We start from the raw sequence: 22,094 nt of genomic DNA, 5'->3' as shown, positions 1-22,094 counted from the left end.
GGGTGACCCAATGATGTTCACAATGGGACAAAGAGGAGAATCCGGTTTGTGGATTTTTGGTAGTCCATAAAGCATAGATGGTCTCAGCGCCTGATGGAGGAGATTCTTAATAATGTCGTCTTCCAGTGTTGACTGTTTCAGAAGCTCAGATGTCTTCCTCATTATTCTTGACATCGGGTCCCGTGGCTGTTTCTGGTATGTATCCTCTTCTAGAATCAACTGAATTTTGGCATCATAATCAGCTTTATTTAGAATGACGGATGCATTGCCCTTGTCAGCTGACAGAACCATGATGAGGGGGTTGTTGCGGAGTGTGTGAAGACCACTGCGTTCAGCCCTAGTCAGGTTAGACCTCGGTGGTTTAGATTTTGAAATGAGCGACACGTTTCACAACGAATTTCATCAGCACTCTCACTAGGCATCTTACGGATTGCTTGTTCAACCCCACTTATAATATCACAGATAGGGATGCTCCGAGGCGCTGGTGCAAAATTAAGACCTTTCTTAAGCGCTGAAATGGCACTCGTGTTGGTCTCTTTCCCCGTCATGTTGATGACAGTTCGTTCCATTGATTTCCACTCTGCACCGTGTTGTTGTTGAGATAGCCACGTGAACTTCCCTTTCTGTTTCTCTGTGGTCTTCTTTTGCGATGACACCTGTTGTTGCTGTGATGGCCACGTTGACCCCCTCCCAATCTACTTCCGAGAGTACCTCTGTCAATTGCAGATGGATAGCCAGCAGCTTGTGACCATTTAAATCCAGCTGCCTCCTAGTGAAGTGTATCCTTTCCCGCAACAGGGCAGAGCTGTCACAATGGTAGATTCTTCTAGCTGCCGAGGTGTTGATGTGATGGCTCACCGTGGCAAATCATGGAATCACATTCTCATCTCGACAGCGTAGCAAGAAGGCTAGAAAGCTTAACAGGTTAGCCTTCTTAACATGCAGGTTCCCTAGGCGTTTAATGCTGCACCACATTTCCTCGGCGATATGAATTAATAAAATTTTTCAGACTCCCAGCCACGTCAGATGGTTAAAATCCCACGAGCTTTCGACCGAGCTCTCCCTGCTCATTGTCAAGTGGTAAGACTGACTGCTGTGTCACCGTGGCTGCATCATTATATAGCCAGACCTTTGGCTGTGACGTCACTAGTGCTCTCTTCCTTGCCATATATGGTCATGTTTTCCTCCGAAAACACCATCAACAAGGACGGAGGTTTGCAGCTCAGCACAGCCTGGGACCTGGCTATCACGATGTTGAAACGGGCACGGCGGACGCGGAATGAAAACATGACCATATATGGCGAGGAAGAGAGCACCAGTGACGTCAGAGCCAGCAGTGCGGCTATATAATGACTCGGCCATGGCAACACAGAAGTCAGTCTTACCACTTGACAATGACCGGGGAGAGCTCAGTCGAAAGCTTGTGGGATTTTAACCACCTGACATGGCTGGAAGCTTGAGAAAATTTTATTAATTCATATCGCCGCGAAACCCTGCTTTCATGACAGTGTTTTTGTGAATCTTCAAAGTGTTTCAGTTCTTTTCACTACTTTCTTTAGAGGTAGTCTAGTCACATCACTCTCTCCTCAAAATATTGCCACACCCAGTCTATGAATTCACATGTCTGACCATGCAAAATATGGGCAGATAGCTTAACTTTATATTTAGTAACCACACTTTCCTGCGCACATCTGCTCTGATCTCCAGACAATTGGTCATATAAAATAAATGTGTGTGAGGGAAACAAAGCACAAGACAAAACTGAATCACAAGAGTGACACCAGCCACATACAGCTGACAAGTAAATGCTATGTGGCATAACAGAACAAAAGCCACATTTGAAGCACATACTCACCAAGTGAGGTGGCGAGTGGTGCTCTCACTGGACTTGCATTTGGGAGGCTGATGGTTCAGATTCCCGTCCGGCCACTCACAGTTAGGTTTTCGTCATTTCCCTATACTGCTTAAGGCAAGTACTCGGATGGTTCCTTTGAAAGGGCAGAGTTGCTTTCCTCCCCCCTCCTTCCCTAATCCAAGTTCGTGCTCAGTCCCTAATGACCTTGCTGTTGATATGTCATTAAACACAAATCTTCCTTCATTCCCTCTTCAAGCACATTCTGTGGTTGGTTATTGCTGTGGTAGCAACGCTATAAACAGCTAGATGTCAGTTCCTTTGTTATTCTGACCCAGATATAGGTGTTCTCCAATTAGGAATGAAACGTCATTTCTGTAGTGCATTATGGAGTAATTAATCTTGCTAATTCTACTATCTCATGCATACATGTTGTATGAAATGATACTTCGGTATTTCTTGTTGCCATTGATGGTTTAGCAAAATTTCAAGCTGCATAGGACATTTGAAGATTTTTGGGTCCACAAATAAATTTGTCTAAATGTTAATTGTTGTTTTAAGCATATAATTAATATGTTAAACCATGATGTGTTTTAATTTAAATACTTAATGAAAACATTATCTAACTTGCAGAACTGCCAACTATAATTCAGAAATGGAGCAATACCGAATTGAGCAGTGCAGGCGTCCCCCAGAACCCCCACCTCAGCCACCATCAACTGCAGTTGGGAAGAGAAGACGTGGTGTTCGTAATCAGCATCAGCACAATTACAGAACTAGAGCTGCTCAGGAGCAAAATGTCAATGCAGAATCTGAGGTATGAGGACATATTTATTACATCATTTTCCTAATTAAATAGCATATCATGTGAACAGTTGTATGAGGCATTTAAGTTCACAAATTAGAGGTTAAATTTAGGGTGCATCATGATTAATAGCAAAAAATCATGCAGTTGAAAGTATACGATGATGAAAGTGAAAATGTCAGTGTGCAAATGAGGTGTTTGCGAAATGTATGTGAATGTGGGGTTATGAGCCATTATTTCCTTCGTTATGGAATATTGGCCTAGTTGGTACAAGTATACTTGAAATGTTTCTTTTTGATTATGTCTCTATCTAATTAAACTCAAATCATATCTGTAGGCCATAGTTGGGGAACATGGTACATGCATGATGGCAACCAGCGCATTCTGCTGCCAATGTAGGACAATAGCTAATGTGCCGATATGGTCCACATTGATGAGTTTAGCAGGGTCTGTATCGTGACCTCTAAGACCACCTGACCCCAGCCTTCTGAATTTTTTCTGTCTGGGGTCCTCTCAGAACTGAAGTGTACAACACTTTCTGCTGTTACCGTTGATGAACTGAAGCAGCAAATTGTACAGTCTTGCCAAGATTTACTAGATGGTCTTGGAATGTTTGGAAGAATGAGTAACTCATTGCAGAGATGAGTGCAGTATTGCATGAAAATAAGAGGACAACACAAGGAGTGCCTCCTTTAATGTGTAAGAGTATAACGTGTTATGTGCTGAAGTAGTGTTCTATTTCTTGTTAAGATAAACCATGAGTGAAATCTGAGCAAAGTTCTCAGTTTCATTTTTGTGCTGATTGACAACTGAGCACCTTAATTATTTGATGAATTGCGACATTTACCCCTTAAGGTGACGCTTGAAGGTTGAAGGTCGTGATCTTCTTTAATTCAGGGTCAACTTTCTGTTACCAGTGTGTCTGTCTGTCTGTCAGTCAGTCAGTCAGTCTTACCAGTGTCTCTATCTGCCTGTGTTTTTGTTCCCAGTTTTATTGTTACTGTTGTTGTTGTCGTTGTTGTTGTATTTTCTCAACACACATCTTGACAAATTCAGCATTGTACAGATGTTTCAGTTATTTCAAATTACTACTCAAAATATGTGGGTACAGAAAGGTTTATCTACACAGTTATCTTTAATTTTATTATTAACTCTCCTAATTGTATGCAGGATACATGTATAACATTGTTTCCATTGTTATTTTTTAAATTTTTCTGGTTTCCCTTCAGATATTGGTAGAAGACATTTGATGGGCATCACATTCAGCAGGAAGATGTACCAGTTTTGGTCCACCACCTTATGACCCATTATATTATGATGAGATAAGCAGCCCTTGACTCAGTTAGAGACTTTTCTTGTATTTTAGATGACAGTAAGACATGTGGAAAGGGTTTCAAGTTTTGCATGTCATCTGGACTCTTACCGAAACTTTTTGGGGGTGGGGAAAATAAATAATTTATTTATTTTTTCCAATTAGTAAAATCACATGTGCTGTCTGTTATCTCCAGAATTGCTGATGTCCTGTATCTATGTTACAATAAGTGTGCCCCAACTTGGTATGTTTCTAGTTTTTGTCTTTTCCTTCAACTTTTTTTTCTGTTGGTTTCTGCTGCCAAAGGAGTGTTGTGGTTTAGTAAATATTAAATCTGATAGAGTTTATAGTTTAAATCCAAAGGAACAACCCATGAAAGAATATCAGAAACAGAATGCAAAGAAACCTTTTTTCCTTACCTGATGGATGTGATTTGATCAACAAAACCTCATGAGAGAATTAAATAGTTCTACCTTTAAATAGAGGATGAAGGACAACTATTTAAGCTACACAGTTAATATATAAATCACAATTAACCATTTATGTCCTAAAATATCTGTGTGTCATTTGATGGGGCTAAGTTTGGAACTACTGACCTGCAGAACTTCTTTCATAATTCAGTTTGTAGGGGTAAAAAATGTCTTCTGTTTGTGTTCTTTTTTGGTTAATTTTAAATATTGAATTAATGATACAAGCAAAACTAAATATTTCAGTATTCTTCTTTTCCATGAGATTCAATGCCAGCTCCAGTATACTTAACTCATCTCTTTCCTCTCTTCCCTTTTCCCACCTCTACTATTTTCTAAATGACAAACCTGTTGCTGAGATGTAGGGTAATTGCTATGAAATGTACGTGTGCACTGTAAGTGCAGTAAAGCCAACTACTTTGTATGGAGTAAGATGATTTGTTGCTTTCACTCCATTAACAGTATACTTTGGCTTGGAAGTTTCATAGCTGTTTAGAATAGTGCTGCATATTTTCTACATTGAAATTTACAACGTAATGAAAGCATTTGTTAGTAAAGAATATCACCACTGTTTAAGGTTCCATATTTTTGTTCTTTGCATATTGATAAATCACCATTTTTATCTTGGGATCACTAAATACCTAGACTTCGTTAGATATGGAAACATTTCTGTTGTGGAAACTCACAGGCTGTTCATATAAATCATATGGTTGGTGTAATTAATGAAAACTATTGGAAGTATAAGGAGCTGTTAATTGAAAATGAGGTAGGTGGAAAAAAGTAAGTAAACTGTTAATTATTTCAAAAGTAGTAGACATAACTGTTAATACATTAATCCCACTGTGAGACAAGGTGGTCATGCCTTCATGAAGAAATGTTGGCAGTGTCCTAGAGAACAATGATTGTGCCGAGGCATGCACCTCTTCATCCTAAGCAAATCAACAGTGATGGACTTATTTCCTCAGGGCTCCAAAAATATGGAAATCACATAGGGAGAGATCAGTACTGTATGAAGGATGTGTAAGGGCTTCCTAGCAAAACTTCTGCAGCATGGTTAAACAGCTTTGGCAACATATGTGCCGGCATTATTCTGCAACAGAATGTTTCCATCCATCAATATTACCAGGCATTTAAACTTGGTGATATGCTTCACTTGTAGCAAATCCATGTACCGCTGGGCATTAATTGTGGCACCGTGTTCCAGAAAGTCGGTGACCAATGGTTAGACAGATGGCATCATTCTGTTGCAGGGTAATGCCTGACCACTTGGTGCCAAGGTCTTGTTGACTGGGCTGTAGTTGTGTCCTGAAAGCCCTTCCACATCCTCCATACAGTTCTGATCTCTCCCCATGTGATTTCCATATTTTTATAGCCCTGAGGAAAGACAGACAGGGCTGTTGGTTTGCTTCAGCCAAAGAAGTGCACACCTGGGTAGAGTCATAGTCCCATAGGTAACAGCAAACATTTTTTCTGTTCAGGCATTAACTATCTTATCTCACAGTGGGCTAAATGTATTAACAGCAATGGCTATTACTTTTGAAATAATAAACAGTTTATGCATCTGTCTTGATTTCATTTGACTGCCCCTTATACAGCCTGTAATGTTGGTATTTATATCACCTCTAAGAGGCTGCATCTTGTATTGCCCATAAAGGGGACCTACGGTCCCAAGAGTTATGCAAAATGTGTCCACTGGGGAGGGTTGAGGGAGAACAGGATAATCTCACTCAGAATATGTTAGAAGATAATGTAGACTGCAGCATATCACTTAGCTTTTCTGAGTTTTTCAGCCTAAAGAGAATCTATTCATAAAATCTTTCCATGTTTCATAATGTGTCAGTTACTCACAAAAACCCTAGACAGCAGATACAGAATTTTGATTTGTTTCTACTGTAGATTTCAAAATGAAATGGTGTGTTCAAAACGAAAATGGCAACATTTCAGATCAAGTTTTAAGTGATTCATTTCTCATGTACACTATTTGATCATAGTGTCACAGCACTTGTTAATTGCCATCAACTCTTCACCTTTAACCGAGCGAGGTGGCGCAGTGGTTAGCACACTGGACTCGCATTCGGGAGGACGACGGTTCAGTCCCATCTCCGGCCATCCTGATTTAGGTTTTCCGTGATTTCCCTAAATCGCTTCAGGCAAATGCCGGGATGGTTCCTTTGAAAAAGGGCATGGCTGATTTCCTTCCCCATCCTTCCCTCACCCGAGCATGCGCTCCGTCTCTAATGACCTCGTTGTCGACGGGACGTTAAACACTAATCTCCTCCTCCTCGCCTTTATGACAGCTTGAAATATGCTGGGGACACTTTCGATTAGATGTCTGAATGTCAGTGGAGGAATAGCAGCACATTCTTTATAAAGAGCCAAAAACCAAGAGTACGTAACGATGTGGTACACTGGTGTCTGGAGTGAGGTCAACTTCCTAACTCATTCCAGACGTATTCCATTGGGTTCGGGTAGGGTCTCTGGGTAGGCCAGTCCATATCAGGAATGTTAGGATCCACAAGCAATTGCCACATACACTGCTTTGTTTGGGTTGCATGTTACACTGATACAGTCATTGTCTCCAAAATGCTCTCCTACTGTAAGTACTGCACAGTGCCGTAAAATGTTTTCATATTGTTCTGCATTTAGTGTTTCCTTAAGTGTAGTACGGGTACCACATTCTAACCATGAAAAGCACCCCCATTCCATAACACCACTTCGTCGGTACTTAACTGTTGGCACTGTACAAGATGACAGGTAACGCTCTTCATGCATTCACCAAACCCAAACACATCAGATTGCCACAGGGTATAGCACAATTCATCACTCCAAATCATTCATTTACAGTCACCTACTGTCACATGGAATCACTCTTTAAATCACCTCAGATGTAGTTCATGTAGCTGAATGGCCTCAGTGGTTAGTTGGACCCCATTTTGGTGATCTGTATTTCTAACATACCCCAGTTATCCAACTGGGGAAACAGGACCTACAATTTAATGTGGATCTGAACCATATTTCACTTCTGGTGACTCATCGTATGACTGAGACATGAAGGCTAGGCTAAAAGCAGACTGAAAAAGCCCACAGCCCAACTGGGATTCGATCATGCAATTCCTCAGTTTCCAGGCAGCTGTTTTACTGATAGACCCCCAGGTGCAACTATTTCTTCCTTCTGCTCTCTGCAATACTCGATAGATCCTGTCCGTCAGTTCAAGAGGTCTGCACAGACTTGGTTTAGCTGTGGTTTTCCTCCACATTTTCGCCTCACAGTCCCATCACCAACAGTGACTTGGGCAGCTTTAGAAGGATTGAAATCTCCCTGATGGATTTACTGCTTAGGTGACATCCAGTAACCAGTCTCTGTTCGAACTCGGCAATATCTCCTGACCAACACATACTGCTTCTCTGCTGACAACCCAATACTTACCACTGGCATCTCATGACATTTAGTGGTCAAATCTTGGTTACTTAGGGGTATCCAGATACATTCTTTCAGATAGTGTATTTTACAGAATTCTACTTCTGATCTGAGCAATAACAGATTTAAATCTTTTGCAATTGACTATTGTTAATATTCAATATATTTTTGATATTCAGAATCCAGAAAACAATGATGTTACTGCAAGCTTGTCATCAGCAACTGATCACAATAATGATGACTCGACTGCTCGCGAGGAAGATTTGGCTTCCATGAGTTCGAGTTCTGACACAGAAAGTTCTGAATACTCCGATTGGGTGGCAGATGCTGGTGTGAACCTGGAGCCACCTAAAAGAAGTCCTGTGAGAAGAAGAGCCCAAGCTGCTCAGACTAATCATAGGCCTATAAGACAGAGGAAAAAGGTAAGTATTAAAACATTGAATTTCATTTTGCACATGCAGGAGCAACATGCGTGTACTTGTGTTTTTATTTATTTTAAAGGCAAGAGAATGTTGTGTGTAGGTGCATAAATACATGTGCTAACACAGTTAAATTTCTTGTCTGAACTAAAGCGAACATTAAATTTTGATTTTGATAAAATGTTGGCACTGGAGTTGTATAATGGTTGTTGGACTGTGTTACACATACCATCAGAAAGTATCTGTTTTTATTTGCACAGGTATTTCCAGCTGTCAACAATTTGTCAGAGGTTCCTGAAGCTTTCCGTCCAACTGAATGGCTTTCAGAAATTATACCAAGAAAAGCTCCTTATTATCCTCAGATGGGTGATGAAGTGGTTTATTTTCGCCAAGGCCATCAACTGTATCTAAATGCCGTGAGAAACAAGAAACTGTATGATTTGGGTAATAGGTGTGAGCCGTGGGCTAAACAAACAATAAGAGTAAGGATTGAGAACATTACATTCAATTTACATCATAATTTTACTTTATGTTGTTAGCAGTAATGTTTTAAATCCACCGTGGGTTCATTAGTGTAGCCATAAATTAGAATTATTTTATACTTTACTCTGACAGACTTTTACACCCAAGATTTTGATTTAATAATTATGCATACAGTAATACTAAATGAAATTCTGTTTCATCCTTAAGCTGATTATTATTTCAAGTACTATATTTGCAATGTAAGAAGAATATGTGTCTATGATTTTTAGTATGGTTTCTTTGTAATGGCTTCACCAATAATATAAGTTGAAATTTCAGAATTGTCACAGATGTAGTTGCAGATGTCTGTGAAAAAATTATGTGACAAAATATTCTCTCTCTCTCTCTCTCTCTCTCTCTCTCTCTCTCTCTCTCTCTCTGTGTGTGTGTGTGTGTGTGTGTGTGTGTGTGTGTTGAGAGAAGGAGAGGGAGAGAGTTGAGTGTTGGGGGCTTTAGGAAGAGGGGAAAGACAGGGATTCAGTGAAGATGACGTAGCTCTTTATGTCAGGACAGACGGAAAATAAATTTCTGTTTTAAAAACTAGTATTTTTTTTGGTGATAAGCCCATAGCAGTGCTGTAACCAATAATTTTTAAAATTGTGATTATTTGATACAGTTTTACTTTAAACTATTTTGAAATTCCCCACTTTGATCATGTTATTTTCTACTTCTTTTACTGTCACATTTAGTCTCCTTGGTTTTACCAAATTTCGTAAATTGGTGCCTCTGTAGGTAGTACTACTTCTTACTGTGTCTTAATTGTACCCCTCTGACTGCCTTTTTGTCAGACAGACTCTTCTTCCAGATTAGGGTGAACTGTAGTAATTGGGTGTAGTACAACGCAACCAGTATATTGAATGCAACTTGATTCCATTGAAGCATTAACAACCTGAATCCTTAGGGAGATCACAAATTCTTGAGACATCCATGCTGTCCTCATCTGCTGGGCTCTGGCTGAGGTCACGTGCTCCAATGTGAGTGTACAGTCTGAAGTGCTTCAGGCTCCAACACATCCTGCACCCACCTTCCCGTGTCAAACCATATGGCAACACCGTCAATGCCAGGACTGTTTCCATGTTGACCTCTAGCATCAACTCTGGTGACAGTGCTTGCAGTGCTGATGATACTGGTATCAGCTGTTGATCAGAGTGAAGAAGGGGCAGCAGCATGTATGTGATGCCTGTTGTGGAAGGGCTTGGGGGCAATTGTGTGACATCAGGGGGTACCCGGCCATCCATGTGAAGGTGGAACTGGTCACAGTGCCTCAAGCAGACACTATCCTCTGTCCAGATGTCACAGAGGTGCCTACGATGACAGCTGGAATCTATTTAGGGCAATGTCTGAAACTGCGTGCTCAGCCAGCCACACCCAGCCGGAAGAGGCACAGCAGCTTCCCAGGTTGACGTCCAGGTGGAGGACGCAGGAGGTGTAGCACTGTCTTCAGCTGGCATCTGTGGAGTAGCTTCACTGGGCTCGTACGAGGAGAGAAACTGATCCAGGGCAACGTTGGACGAAGAGTAGCCAACATAGTTTTTCACCAGAGTTTCGAACGTTTGCACTAGGAGTTATGCATCACCATTAAATTGTTGATGGAACGGCAGGGTGAGGATGTGACATATACCATGGGAATTGCAAAATGCCATGAACTCTTGGGATGAGAACCGTGGACCATCAGACATTGAAATTGTGGACAAGCCTTTGAGTGAAAAAAATTTGGACAAGGCTGCTACAGTGGCAGTTGTGGATGTGGAAACCAAATGAGTGACATATGGAAAATGAGAATATATGTCAGTGACCAACAGCCAATAATTGTTGGGAAAGGGGCCAGCGAAATCCGCATATATATGGTCCCACGCATGCAACGGAGTCGGCCAAGGAGATGACAACGAACAGGGATTTGCTTGGTGCACCACATACTGTGAATGAGAGACAACCAGGCAGGTAACATCACTGTCCAAGTTGGGCTAAAACATGTGTCGACTAGCCAACACTTTTGTGTGTGATATGCTCCAGTGATATGCATGTAATAAATGGAGAATCTCCGAATGAACCACTGAGGGGATCACTAACCAAGAGGCCACATGACCCTTAGAAAAGTGATGTCAAAAGATGTAATATTTATGGAGGGGGTCAGATGCACAAGAAGGTGGTGAATCCAGTCAACCACGTAGTATGAATGTTATGACCTTCCGAGAAATGGAATCTGAAGCTACAGCCTTCGTGATTCATATGCTAGTTACAGGAAAACCATCAACCATCTGATGTGCAGCGACATCAATGTGGAAACAAAGCAATTCTTTCTTATCAAATCCTGAGTCCAGACCAGCCAGCAGACGGGACAAAGCATTGGCATTTGTGTGTTGATTTGTAGGGTGGAAATGAATCTTATAGTTGTAATGTGAAAGAAAAAGAACCCAATGTTGAATGCAAAGTGTCGATTTATGTGGTAATGACTCAGAAGGCCTGAATAAGGTAACCAATTATTTGTAGTCGGTGACCAGTGGAATTTGGTGCCATAGAGAAAGATATGGAATTTCTTCACAGCATATACAATGGCCAAAGCTTCCATTTCTATCTCAGAGTCCCTCGTTTGAGTGGGAGTCAGCATTTTTGAGGCGTAGGCAATAGGCCACTCGGAGCCATCAGGATATCTATGAGCCAGCACTGCCCCCAACACGCACTGTGAAGCATCCATCACAAGGAGCCAAGGAGCAGGTGGTTGGTACGTCACTAAGAAAGGCACAGACTCAAAACATGGTCTTAAGGGTGGAAAATGCTGTTTCCCAAGCCAGCGATCAGCAAAACTGTGTCCCTTTGTGCAGCAATGCATGTAATGATTGTGCAATTGTCGCTGCCGTGGCCAAAAAGTTATGGTAGTAGCTGACTTTGCCTAGAAAAACCTGAAGTTCTTTGACTGACGTAGGGCATGGAAACAACACAATAACAGAAACGTGATGGTGCAGGGGTTTGAGACCCTTGTGAGAAACTTCAAAACCAAGATAAGTAATAGAAGGTTGCAAAAAATTGACAGTTTTCTAAATTACACTTCAACCCAGCCAATTGGAAGACAGAAAAAAAAGAGTACAGAGATTTTGTAAATATTCCTCAGTGAAGACACTGGAAACTACACTGTCATCCAAATAGTTTGCACAGCCCAGCACAGGTGCTGTAAGTTGTTCGAAAAAATGTTAAAAAGTAGAGGGAGTGTTGGTGACTCCAGAAGGCAAGTGCAAGTATTGGTACAGTCCAAAAGGGGTATTGACAACTAACGTATGTTGTGGCTCTGTATGTAGAGGGAGTTGTAAATAGACATCCGACAGGTCAATTTTTTAGAAATACCGTTCGCCTGGTAACTTTGCAAGGAGTTTGTCTGAGTGCAGTATCTGGTATATATAAACTACAGATTGTGCATTCACAGAAACTTTCAAATCACCACAGAAGTGTAACTGGTCTTTACTATAATTAAGGGGGTAAACCATTTACTTGGTGCAATAGGCCAAACAAACCTGGATTCCATGAGGCAATCTAATCAATCTTTGACTTGTTTCCCAAGTGCCATTGGAACCAGATGGGCCCAGGTAAGTGAGGCTGAGCAGAAGATTTCAAGATAATGTGCACTTGAAAATTGTTGGCACACCCCAATCCAGGAGAGAACAAAGAGGAAAACTCGGAACATAATGCATCTGACTGTGCGTATACGGCACTTGTTCAGACACTAAATTGACTTCATCTCAAATGGTAAAACCAAACAGTTGAAAGGCATCTAGTTCAAAAAGATTCTCTGTGCGTGTGTGTTATCTACAACAACAAATGTAAGTGACCAGACTACTGACTTGTAGGTCACTGGGGAAGAGAATTGACCAAGAATAGAAACACTCTATTTATTGTAATTTATTAACTTTTGTGTCATAGGAAGAAGTGGAGGGGAGCCCAGGACAATTGAAGTTTGTGAGTTTAACAAAATTTCCACAGCTCCTGTATCCACTTGCATGTGCAGAACTTTACGAAAAACCATAACATCTTTGAGAAGCTTGTTTGGCACAACAGAAATAGCTGATACAATGCTTACATCCATAATGCGTCAGGATCATTATGCTGAATTGTTGCATTACAGACAGAAGGAATAAGACCTCTTTTGACACAATTATGTCAGGTAGCCCAGTATTTTGGGGAGTCTGGGAGCTTACGGTTAATGAAACAATAAGGGCAGGACGGGAGCATGGAATGTGTACATGCTGTTTATTGGCCTGTTTATATTGTTGGTATGGTTGCTGCTGGGAGCGCGGCCAGCCACCTTGACACTGTGATCATGCTTAGACTGCTGTGACAATGTCTTCCCCCTGTAATCTACCTGAAGCTTGGTGTGAAGGAGAGTGTTGGAATTGCTGATATCTCACACAATGACTCAAATTTGGTTGCCCGTAGCTTGTGACACCTCGAACGACTCTGCAATAGCTAAAACCTCAGAGAGGCATGGATTTTTACACTGGAGGGCACGCTCTCACACCTTGTAATCTGAAGCTAAATGAATGATAGCATCTGTCACCATCCGATCAGCATATGGCTCTTTATGCACATTGGACACAAAATGATGATGATGATAACTTAACCCATGGAGTTCAGCAACCCACGCTCGATAGGACGGATGTGGTTGCTTCCTACTCAACCCACAGTGCAATAACATGAGTTCGCTTACAGTAGTATTTTGAAAGTAGTTCACACATTTGGCCAAATGTTAAAGATGGTGGATCCTGCTAAGGGGCAAGTTGGCATAGGACTTGATACATTATTGGTGATATCCATGAAAGGAGCAAGGCACAACATAAAATAGCATCAGTAATCCCAAAAGCTTGAAAGTGATGTCACAGATGTTTCTTGAATGTGTTCCATTCCACAACTTATTCATCACATGTACAAAAGGGATGCAAATAAACCATGGACACCATAGAGGGCAAAACAGCAGGCACCTTAGACTGAGTAGTATGTAGACTAGACAAAACAGAAGCCAGTGATTGAAGTACTTGAGTTTGATTGTCCAACACCTATCATTGGTGGTGCAACACCTTGGAAAATTATTTTTGCTGTTCGACCAATTGACATACAGTGTCCCTCGTATCACCATCAGCCATCATGAGAATGAACAGAGGACCAACAGAGTAGAAAGTTGTGCAGAGAACAGGGCGACACTCATCAACAGCCGTGTTGTAATAGTGCAACATGACCAGTTGACTGAACACAACTTTATTCCAGGGTAGCAGTAACAACTTGAACAAAATATTTAAGTAACATTCACCAGGAACCAGTTACATATGCATAAAGCTGTAGCAGTACATATAGAAAACTGAGACAGAAAGTAGCTCGGCTAGCATTTGATAGGCTGGGAACCATGGCAGAACCTTCTGGAAGTACGCGCGCACATCTCTGCATGAACCATTACTGTTCACAATATCTTTGTAGCTATTCTGACCTCCCAAAATTTGTTTATGATGGAGATTTCGACTGGGGTGGTGGCCTAATTTTCAGTGTGGAATTGGAAATGTGACCACTGTCAAGGATAAATATTTGACATTAATTGTTTTACTCTGCGCCATTTTGCTGGTGTGTAAAGTTGGTTGCAGGTAGCAGTAATCAGGATTAGGATAGAAGATTCAGGACTCTTTAGCCCAGCTTAATCCGAGCCTTGCAACTTGGATTAGCTACTGTTAGTGAGAGAAAGTGGAGCATTTCATTCAACACATTCTACCACCTTGTGAGATAAATGATAACTAAGGATTTTGTGTTTCTATCCCTATCAGGCACACGAGCTAGTGAAAGTAATCGGTATTAAATATGAAATCCGACCACCTCGGCTGTGCTGTTTAAAACTTGGCCTGATGAATCCTGATGGGCGCCTAACTGGAGAAAACTTCACTATAAAATATCACGATATGCCAGATGTTCTAGATTTTTTAGTTCTCAAGCAGACATATGATACGGCAGTTGCACGTAATTGGAGAGTTGGTAAGTACATTTTATGATGTGCATTTAATTATGACTGCTGATCATAGACTTCTGCTTCTATTCGTTTTATTTATTTGAATGTAGATTTTTTTATGCTGAATACATTTAATATATGTACTAATAGAAAATGAAAATCTCTAAAGATGTGACATAGGAAAAATCATATTTGTCTGGGTTCCTAAAAGAGAGCGGCAAAGATGATGATTTAAATTATTCAAATTGAAGGAAGGACAGCAGTCAGTTGCAAAATCTGTGGTTTACTACAGACCTAGATTTTGACAGGTACGTTGTTAGCATTGGTGCATTACCAAAGAGTCATATAGGTCCCAACTTGACATATGTCATGATCTTTGGTAATGCACTAATCATGACTATCTTATAGTCAAAGTCTTGATCTGTAATAAATTACAGATTTTGCAACTGACTTTTGTCCTCCCATCAATTTGAATATTCAATGATTGCTGTGCACACAGGCATCCAGTGGATTCCAACTTGCTCAAATTATTGTTCTGTGGCTATAGTAGAAACCACATAGAAGTGTGGAAAATTATACATTATACATTATGCAATAGTTATATGTGGGTTGTTAAACAAGTAGTCTTGTTTTGAACATTTTTATGAGATAGTAAACATTGGAGAAATTTGCGCAATTAACTGAATTTCAGTAAAACCATATTGTGGACTTGTGATAGGATAGATAGTTCTTTCGAAGAAATGCCTAACACATTTAACATAAGTCAACAGCCTTTTATTGTCATCAATGGTGATTATCAAAAGACAGCACAGTCGATTGCTGTCTTGAAGGCAACATGAATCATCAGCAAACGCATTCATGCCTTGATCACTATATCAGATAAGTGATTCCTGATCTCACAGTGACCACAGCAGGAATTGGGTTCAGTGTAGCACCTAGCATGTCTGCTAGGTCAGCAGTAACTATTTGCTGAACTATGAACAAGAGTGCTGCTCACCAGATTTCCTCTCACACTTCATCACATTCCCTAACAGTGCATCAAAAGACAGAGCTTGGTAGATTCCTGGCTCATAGTTGTGTTTAGTGATGGGAGCAGATTCTTCTGTGCCATAAGTGATGATCATTTGAAAGTGTAGCATCAACCAGGAGCCTAGCAACTACCAACATGTGTCAGAAAGTGGGATAATGTATCAAATCTGGAATCGTGATATGAGGAGCCAAAACCCTGACTGAATGTAAATTTCTGGTGTTTTTCAAGGAAATGCTGAACAATGTATGATACAGAGTGATTATAACTAAAATGCAGCTTCTCAAAGAGGTCCAGTGTGGCTGTAATTATAGTATGGCAGCAAATCTTGTTAGATATTCTAATGTGTTAATGCAAAACTGATTTATGCTGGGAAAAAATTAGTTCAAATTTTGGCAACCAGATGCAAATCTGGTGCTGTGAATGCAAGAAGAGGACATTTCTAAATGTTTCCATATGTAATGGACTTAGAAATGGGCCATGAGCAGAAAAGGTCAAACAAGTGAAAAATGCATAATGTTGATTTTGTTATTATTATTCACTGCTTACACAGTTTGTTTGATGTGAGCACCAGAGAAATTGACAAGATGCTACATTCATAAAATGACATAATCAACAGTTCCTCACAGCAATTCTAGTGGAATCTGAGCAATGTGTTCTTTTATAATGGTCTTCAGATCAGGCAGAGACTGAAGGTGTCCTTGATAAACATGTCCTTTTAGGTATCCTCAGAGTCAAAAGTCACATGGATTCAGGTCAGGTGATCTTGCAGGTCACACATCTGGATGTAACATGTTTGTGGAAGGTTGCATTAAGCAGATCTTTCACTGGTTGAGTGACATGAGGTGTTGCCCCATCTTGATGGAAACAGTGGTATCCACACAATTGCACCATTTCAAAGGAGGAATCACATGCTGTACAAGGAGGTCTCGATAACATTCAGATGTTACTGTATACTTGAGAGGTCCTCTGGGTGTATTCTCTTCAAAGAAGAGAACTACACAGTAACCCTGGGTTTGGTGTGGGACGGCAGTGGGGTGAGTGGATTGCTGTAGTCTGTTGTGCGGTTGTGAACCACTGAGGGCTACGACGGGGACGAAGCCTCTTCATCGTTTTTAGGTTCCCAGTTCCATACAATACAATACAAGTATAAAGTTGATTAAGATGAGCAGGAAGGACATCATAGTTTTGGAATCAGCTGAATGCTGATTGAGGAAATGTTCAGAGACAGATGCACCATGCATATGGTGGATGTTAATATAGAGGGAGGTAGCATCAGTGGTGATAAGCAAGGTGTGTGGTGGGAGTGGGAATGGGTACAGACTTCAAATGATGTAGGAAATGGTATGTGTCTTTAATATAGGAGGAAAGTGTTTGTACTATAGGTTGCAGGTGTTGATCAACTAAGGCAGATATACATTTGGTGGGTGCTCTGAAGCCAGCAACTATGGGATGACAAGGGTGATTGGATTTCAGGACCTTGAGAAGAAGGTAGAGAGTGGGGATGTGTGGTTTGGGTGGGGTAAGAATTTCTGTGGATTGAAGTGTTAGCCTTTGTGAGGGGGCTTGAGGTTTTAAGGAGGGACTGTAGGTCAGTTTGTATGACAGGGATGGGATCTTGATGGCAGATGCTGTACGAGAGACAGTTAGCGTAGACCCTTGCTTACATACTCCTGTTGGTCAATTAGTAGTTCCCTTGTCTATGGGGAGGATAATGATGGAGTCATTAGTTCATTAGTTTTTTGGGGATGAAGAGCCTGTAGTTCTGCAGAGGGCAGGTTAGGATCATGTTGTGGAGACCTGAGGAAGGGTTGTGAATCAGTGCTGGATGTTAGGGATTCTTGGAAAGCTTGTAAGGGATGATTCTTCATCAAAGCAGACTCTTGGATAATTCAAATAATTCAGGAGGGGAGTTTGCCTTAGATGAGAGTTTGAGGACACTGAACTTATGCTTACAAGAACCAGTCACAACAGTAATCATTGCTCTGGGAGGTAGTGGTGAAGGCTAGTTGATGTTAAGAAGCTTTGCCAAGCTTAGTTTGTTGGAGAGGAGTGGTGGTTGATGGTGTGGTTGTTGAGGGAGCTAGAGAGGGACAGGAAGGGAAATGCCACTGTTGAAGTAGTTTAGGAGTAGATGATATAGTTTTTGAGATAAAGTCTGGTCTCTTGTCGCAGTTTGAAATGGCTTGGTGGATGATACCATCCAAGGAAACATGAGGAGAAAATAACTGCAGGATTTTGTTCAAGGAAAGAAGTCTGGTGGAATGTAAATTGGCAGATGAAGCCTATAGCTCACTGATTAACCCGGTAAGTGCAAGACACTTTTGCATTTGTAACTGTAAAATGGGCTGGTGAAGAGCAGAAACAGGGACTTTCAGCATTACCCCTTTGGGGGTAACTCTCAGGAACAAACATGTTTCAATAAACAGAATGTGGAACCCTAGTTTTGATAGAGCTAAAGCTCATTCTTGAAAGGGTTGAATATAGTACATCATGCGATTTATTTTACAATAGAGTAGGGTTTCGAGAGTTAGGTGGGAATGGCAGAAAAGAAGCAGAGGAGGGTAGGAGGTAGAAAAAAAGGAGAAAAACAAGGAAATAGATCAGAAAAACTCATACGAAAATCATGAGAACAGACAATGGTTGTTAACACGAGATAATGAGTGGATGAGAACTTCTTGCCATAAAAGTGGATTATATGTTATGAAAATATTACCAATCTCAATTTTTTCCTTTTCTAAAGTCATGAAAAGAGACAAAATTTTAAAAACTGGGAAACAGAACAAGGAAGTTATTGGACGAAAGATAATCTACTGTGTTTGGCAAATAAAGTAATAGTAGAGATGGCAATAAAAGTCAGTCAGTGCAGTTTGGCAAAAAAGGAACACACAAAAACATGAAAGGATCATATAGAAGCACAGGAAGTGGAGGCTGGGAAAGAAAGTTGCTGTCAATGTGCAAATAAAGTGGTGAAAGACAATCAGGAGAGCGTCCTGCGTGTAGTAAGCTGTAAACAAAGTGTTACATACAAAGTTGTAAATAACAATGGACTTGTCTAAGTGTCTGGAAATCAGTACTAGAAAAGATGCACAGGCATGGTGTTGCTTAACATAGATGGCACAGATAAATAAATGAGCAAACTAGTACATAATGTGAAAAACAGATGACAGTTTGAAGAAGATAGATGACAACAAAGGCTGATAAGGGGTGACATCAGAAGGAATGATGGCCAACAAACTAATATTTCAATGAAAATAATCAATTTTTGAAAATATAGTGTAATTGGATAGACAAAAAAATCTATTCACCAAGCAGTGGCAGGAGAAACGCATAGAAAGGTATCAAAATTTGCAATCTCTTGGAGTCAGTTGCTCCTCCTCCTGGCAGAAGAGTTCAAGGTGAAGGAAGAACGCTGAAGAAAAGGACTGGTGGGTTTTAGGAGAAGGGGAGAGTTCAGAAAAGTCGCCCAGATTCCCGGGTCAGGGGAGACTTACCAGATGGGGTGAGAAGAAAAGACTGATTGTTGGGGTATGCACTGGACGAGATTTAAAAATCTGAAAGCTTAAAGATGGAAAATATGTTAATCATCCCTTACAAACCTGCCAAAAATTCCTAACATCCAATGTTTCTTTGCAGCCCTTCCTTATGTCCCAGCAACATGACCCTAACCTGTCCTCTTCAGATCTCCAGGCTCTCCGTCCCATGACTCCATCATTATCTCCCCAGTAGACAAGGGATCTATCACTGTGATACTTGACTGATGGGAGTATGTAAGTGAGGGTCTATGCCAGCTGTCTGACATCTCTACATACAGCATCTGCCATCAAGATCCCATCCCTATGATACAAACTGCCATACAGTCCCTCCTTAAAACCTTAGGACACTCACAAGGACAAATACGTCAATCCATAGAACTTCTTACCCCACCCAAACCACACATCCCCACCCTCCACTTTCTTCCTATGACCCACATCACAGTAGCTCTTGCTGTCCATAGTTGGTGGCTTCAAAGCACCCACCAAATGTATATGTACCTTAGTTGATCGACACCTGCTACTATACCAACATCGACCATACGCTGCATGGACAGTCTGCCTGTAAACATTTTCTCAGTCAGCATTCACCTGATTCCAAACCTCTGATGTTGTTCCTGCTCATCTTGATCATATTTACCAGGTGTACCGGTATGAAATGAGTGTTAAGATACAAAGTGTCTATAGGGAACATTTGTTGTGAACGAATTTTGTACCAGAAAGTGATGATTTGCAGAAAGCATTAATTTTTTGTTTTCATTTGAATAAAAGTGCTGCAGAGTAACATCAAATGCTTGTCAAGGCATATGGTGATCATGCTCTATTGGAAGCAACATGCAAAAGATGGTTTCAACGGTTCAGTAATAATGATTTTGATGTAAGAAATGAAGAACGTGGAAGACCACCAAAAAAGTTCGAAGACGCTGAATTGCAAGCAATATTGGATGAAGGTGATACTTTGAGTCAGAAGCAAATGGCAGCAATGCTAAATGTTGCACAACAAACAATTTCTGACCATTTGAAAGCTATGGGAAAGATCCAAAAGAGTGGAAAATGGGTGTCACATGAATTGAATGAAAGACAGATGGAAAACCGAAAAACCATTTGTCAAATTTTGCTTAAAAGACATGAAAGAAAATCAATTTTGCATCGAATTGTTACTGACAATGAAAAATGGATTTATTTTAAGAATCATAAATGGGAAAAATCATGGGTTAATCTGGGACAACCATCAACATTGACTGCAAAACTAGATCGATTCGGCAAGAAGACAATGCTCTGTGTTTGGTGGGATCATGAGCTGCTAAAACCTGGTGAAACTGTGAATACTAATCGCTACAGACTACAAATGATCAATTTGAACTATGCATTGATCAAAAAAAGACCAAAATGGGCCAGAAGACATGGCAAAGTAATTTTTTTTTTACATGACAATGCACCTGCACACAAAGCAAAACTGGTTCAGGATACAATCAAAACACTTGGCTGGGAGCTGCTACCCCACCCGCCGTATTCACCAGACATGGCCCCTTCCGATTACCATTTGTTTTCATCAATGGGACACCCATTGGCTGATGAAGACTTTGATTCCTACGAAGAAGTTGAAAATTGGGTGTCTGATTGGTTTGCTTCAAAAGACAAACATTTCTATTGGCGTGGTGTCCACAAATTGCCAGAAAGGTGGTCAAAATGTGTAGAAAGCAATGGTCAATACTTTGAATAAATTTTTTTACTTTTCAATTCAAAATTACTGTTTCATTTTCACAAAAAAAAAAAAAAAAAAAGAACGCTCATTTCATACCGGTACACCCTGTATACTTGCTAGGAACTACTTTACCTTTGAGGATCAGACATACAAACAGATCAGGGACACTGCCACGGGAATCATGATACCTCCTTCCTTTCCCAACCTTTCCAGGGGTTACTTGGAGGGGGCTTTCCTGGGACTCATAAGCCTTCAGCCCCTGGTTTGGTTTAGATACATTGATGACATCTTTGCCATATGGATTCATTGTAAGGCACACCTTTTAAAATTTTTGAAATCTTTAAATACGTTCTCCCAATTAAAATTCACATGATCCTATTCTGAGTCCCCTGCTACATTCTTGATTTTGACCTCATCCCACCAAGGGTCAGCTACACATTTCTGTTCACATTAAACCTACTAACAATAAAGAGTACTTACATTTTGAATGTTGCTGTCCATTCCACGTCAAATGCTCCCTCCCATAGAGCATTGGTATTTGAGGTAGATGTATTTGTTCTGAAGCAGACTCTTTACAGCAGTACACCACCATTGTCACCTCAGCCTTCACTGGACATAATTACCACATCTGCCTAGTTCAAAAGCATATTTCGCAGGCCATCACACCTAATTCTGGTACTGCTGATCTCTCCAAAAAACAGCTTTGGAGCACACCTCTTGTCACTCAATATTACCCTGGTCTTGTATGTGTTAATCAGCCACTTCTGTGAGGCCATAACTTCCTAAAATCATGCCCTGAAATTAGGTTCATTGCTCACCACACCTAGAGTAGCTTTCAACCCCCCCCCCCCCCCCTCCTCCCAATCTCCACAATGTCCTTGTTAGACCCTGTGCTGCTTCTGCACCCATTTCCCTACCCCATGGCTCCTACCTCTATGACTGGCCCTGCTGTAAGACTTGCCCTGTGCACCCTCCTACCATCACCTATACCAGTCCCATAAATGGCAAAATGTAAACTATCAAAGGGAGACCCAGCTGTAAAATAACAGATGTCGTGTAC

At 40.8% G+C, this 22,094-nt stretch overlaps 1 protein-coding gene across 1 annotated transcript in view; it reads left to right on the top strand.

Annotated features, from left to right (window-relative positions):
* The window catches only part of LOC124721327 (PH-interacting protein), a 264,771-nt gene that overhangs the window by 202,652 nt on the left and 40,025 nt on the right, over window positions 1-22,094 (top strand). The window contains exons 17-20 of the mRNA XM_047246240.1: window positions 2,486-2,669; window positions 8,034-8,276; window positions 8,534-8,755; window positions 14,591-14,795. Of these exons, the coding sequence (XP_047102196.1) occupies window positions 2,486-2,669; window positions 8,034-8,276; window positions 8,534-8,755; window positions 14,591-14,795 (854 nt within the window). The remainder of the gene's footprint in view (window positions 1-2,485; window positions 2,670-8,033; window positions 8,277-8,533; window positions 8,756-14,590; window positions 14,796-22,094) is intronic.

Source organism: Schistocerca piceifrons, chromosome X (genome assembly GCF_021461385.2).
Source record: "Schistocerca piceifrons isolate TAMUIC-IGC-003096 chromosome X, iqSchPice1.1, whole genome shotgun sequence".
NCBI lineage: Eukaryota > Metazoa > Arthropoda > Insecta > Orthoptera > Acrididae > Schistocerca > Schistocerca piceifrons.
The sequence above is the reverse complement of the archived record's forward strand: the minus strand, read 5'-3'. Positions and strand labels throughout refer to the sequence as shown.